The 2,741-nt window shown below is 37.0% G+C and overlaps 1 protein-coding gene across 1 annotated transcript in view; it reads left to right on the forward strand.

Annotated features, from left to right (window-relative positions):
* Nucleotides 1–1,652, forward strand: part of LOC113818191 (ABC transporter F family member 4) — a 4,601-nt gene extending 2,949 nt beyond the window's left edge. Inside the window, exons 2-3 of the mRNA XM_027370365.2 lie at nucleotides 28–235; nucleotides 1,207–1,652. Coding sequence (XP_027226166.2) covers nucleotides 28–235; nucleotides 1,207–1,302 — 304 coding nt within the window. The 3' untranslated portion in view covers nucleotides 1,303–1,652. The remainder of the gene's footprint in view (nucleotides 1–27; nucleotides 236–1,206) is intronic.
* The last annotated feature ends 1,089 nt before the right edge of the window (nucleotides 1,653–2,741 follow it).

Below are 2,741 nucleotides of genomic sequence, written 5' to 3' on the forward strand. Positions count from 1 at the left end.
GTTGACCCCAAGCCTTTCAACCCACAGTTTCCGCACAACCATGAAAAAATCCAAGTCACATACTTCAAGCTGGGCCAAGAAAATGCTACTAAAACGCGAGAGGCAAGAGTTCTCAGCCATCAAGACAGCCATCGATGAGGAGAAACAGAGGAAGAAGGAGGACCTCAAGAAACGGCAGAAGTTTAATAAGATCCGCCGTGAGGAGAATGCCAAGAAGGCAGAGGTTGTGCAAGTGGTAAGTGCATCGTGTTTCCTTTGTTTATAAAAAAAATTCGGCCTTTTATTTATTCTTCTTCTCCTCCTCCTTCTCCTTCTTCTCCTTCTTCTTCTTCTTCTTCTCCTCCTTCTTCTTATCCTTCTCCTTCTTCTCTTTCTCCTTCTTCATCTTCTTCTTCATCTCCTTCTTCTCCTTTTCCTTTTTCTCCTTCTCCTCTTTCTTCTTCTTCTTCTTCTTCTCCTCCTCCTCCTCCTCCATCTCTTCTTCCTCCTCCTCCTCCTCTTCCTCCTCCTCCCCGTCGTCCTTCTTCTTCATCTTCCTCCTCCTCCTCCTCCTCTTCCTTTTCCTCCTTCTCCTCTTCCTCTTCTTCCTTTTCCTCCTCCTTCTCCTCCACCTTTTCCTCCTTTTCCTCCTTTTCCTTCTCTTCCCCCTCCTCCTTTTCCTCCTTTTCCTTCTCTTCCCCCTTCTCCTTTTCCTTCTCTTCCCCCTCCTCCTTTTCCTTCTCTTCTCTTCCTCCTCTTCTTCTCTTCCTTATCCTTTTCTTCTCTTCCTCATTCTTCTCATTTTCTTTATTATTATTCTCCTCATTCCCTTCCTCCTCCTCCTCCTCATTCTCTTCATCCCCTCTCCTTTTCTTCCTTATCCCCCTCCTCCTCATTCTTCTCATTTTCCTTCTTCTTTTTCTCCCCTTCCTTATCATCATCATCATCACCTTGTTTTCCTACTCCCTTCTCCTTATTCTCCTCCACCTCTTCTTCCTCCTTATTTTCGTACTCCACCTCTTCCTCCTTATTTTCCTCCTCCTCCTCTTCTTCCTCCTTATTTTCCTCCTCCTGCATCTACCCTTAATCCTTTTTTTTCTCTGAAGAAAAGAACATATGTTTTATAACTGTAAAAAATGAAATTTTATCATTAACACCCAACCATAAATAGTCATTGCCAACATGCTTTTATAACCCATTTACATCTTTCCCCCCTTTGTTTTGCAGATCAAAGATGCTAGAAAGCTGAAGAAGATGAGCAAGAAACAGCTGAGATACATTGAGACCAGAGACACCACTGTGATTGGCAAGCAGTATGGTTAATGGATAAGGGGAAAGTTAATGGAAATAAGGGAGGGAGAGGGAACGTTGGGGATAAATTAGGGGAGGAATAGATAGTTTGATTAGATTATGAAGAAGGATGATCAGAATTCATTTTGTTTTTGCCTTTTGAGCAAGGTTTGATATTAAATATTTGTGTTAAATCTGCAAGAGACATTTAATTTGATATCAATATAATACATTTACATTGGCAATTTTGTATTTGTACAAGTAATTGTGAGATATGAAGATGTTTCAAATTTTATAATATTTGTTATTAACAAGTATGTATGAATCTGTACATGAATATATCCATGTAAGTTATTCTTTTGAAATAAAAATGTTTTGGGATTTTCTTGCGTTTAACATTGGTCTTCTATGGATTGGATTATATGAATCATGAAAGAGGTGTTGTTTACAACTGAACAGTACTGAGTGAAAAAAATTGGCAAAAATTTAAAATAATGATAATATGACTACTAGCATAAGACACATTACAGACTAATGTTAATGTAAACAGTTGATGAACTGCCTCAGAAATGCATAACTAATTTGAATATGCTCTATGTAAGAGGGCAATAACGTGTTGCACTGTCCTAATAAAAGGTATTGGTGAGGAGGGAGACAATCAAAGGAGAGAGAGAGGGAGGGGGGAAGGTATCACAAAGAGACATGAATAGTAGTTTCAGTTTTCGTATATTATCTAAGATAAGTTAGCAGAGCCACATTTACATAAAAATGAAAAAAAAGAGAAATTTATTTGCCAGAGCTACAAGATTTTGAGAAATCATATTGACTTTATAATCAATAAAAACTGCCACAGTGTTACACGTCATATGTACCCACATCTGGGCAAATTGGAGAACTGTTTGTGTCACCATGTTTCTCAGTTTTAATTCTTTTCATTAGAGATATTGTGCACACAAGATATGTATACAAAGTTTTATGATATGGCAAACTGACATTATATTTGCAATAAATTAAACATGATTATGACCAATCCATTATTAAGTATCGAATATGTGCTAAAAGCTCAGTGAAAATGAACTTGAAACAAGAAAAAGTATTTAAAAAATGTTCTTTCATTCATCTATTTACATTTTCATTCAGCAAGTCAGTATAAAATACTAACTTTGTTGATGATACTCTTTCTTATTCTTCTCTTCCTCCTCATTTTTCATATCTTCCATCTCTCTCCTCCTCCTCTTCCTCCTCCTCTGATGTGATCTGTGAACCCTATGATCTAATCATTAATGCAATGGAATGAAATACCTATTTAAATAATCAAGCAAAAGCATTGTCAATGTTTGGCTGGAAATTGGTATGTTTGTTTTTATTTACTGTTACACACCCCTCAAAATAAGGCAACACAAAATGGTGAAGGGCTTTAATCTACTGACTCTGTAAGTTTATCAGTTTTATGTTAATGTAATTAATGCTAA

This window comes from Penaeus vannamei, chromosome 36, assembly GCF_042767895.1.
Source record: "Penaeus vannamei isolate JL-2024 chromosome 36, ASM4276789v1, whole genome shotgun sequence".
Lineage (NCBI taxonomy): Eukaryota > Metazoa > Arthropoda > Malacostraca > Decapoda > Penaeidae > Penaeus > Penaeus vannamei.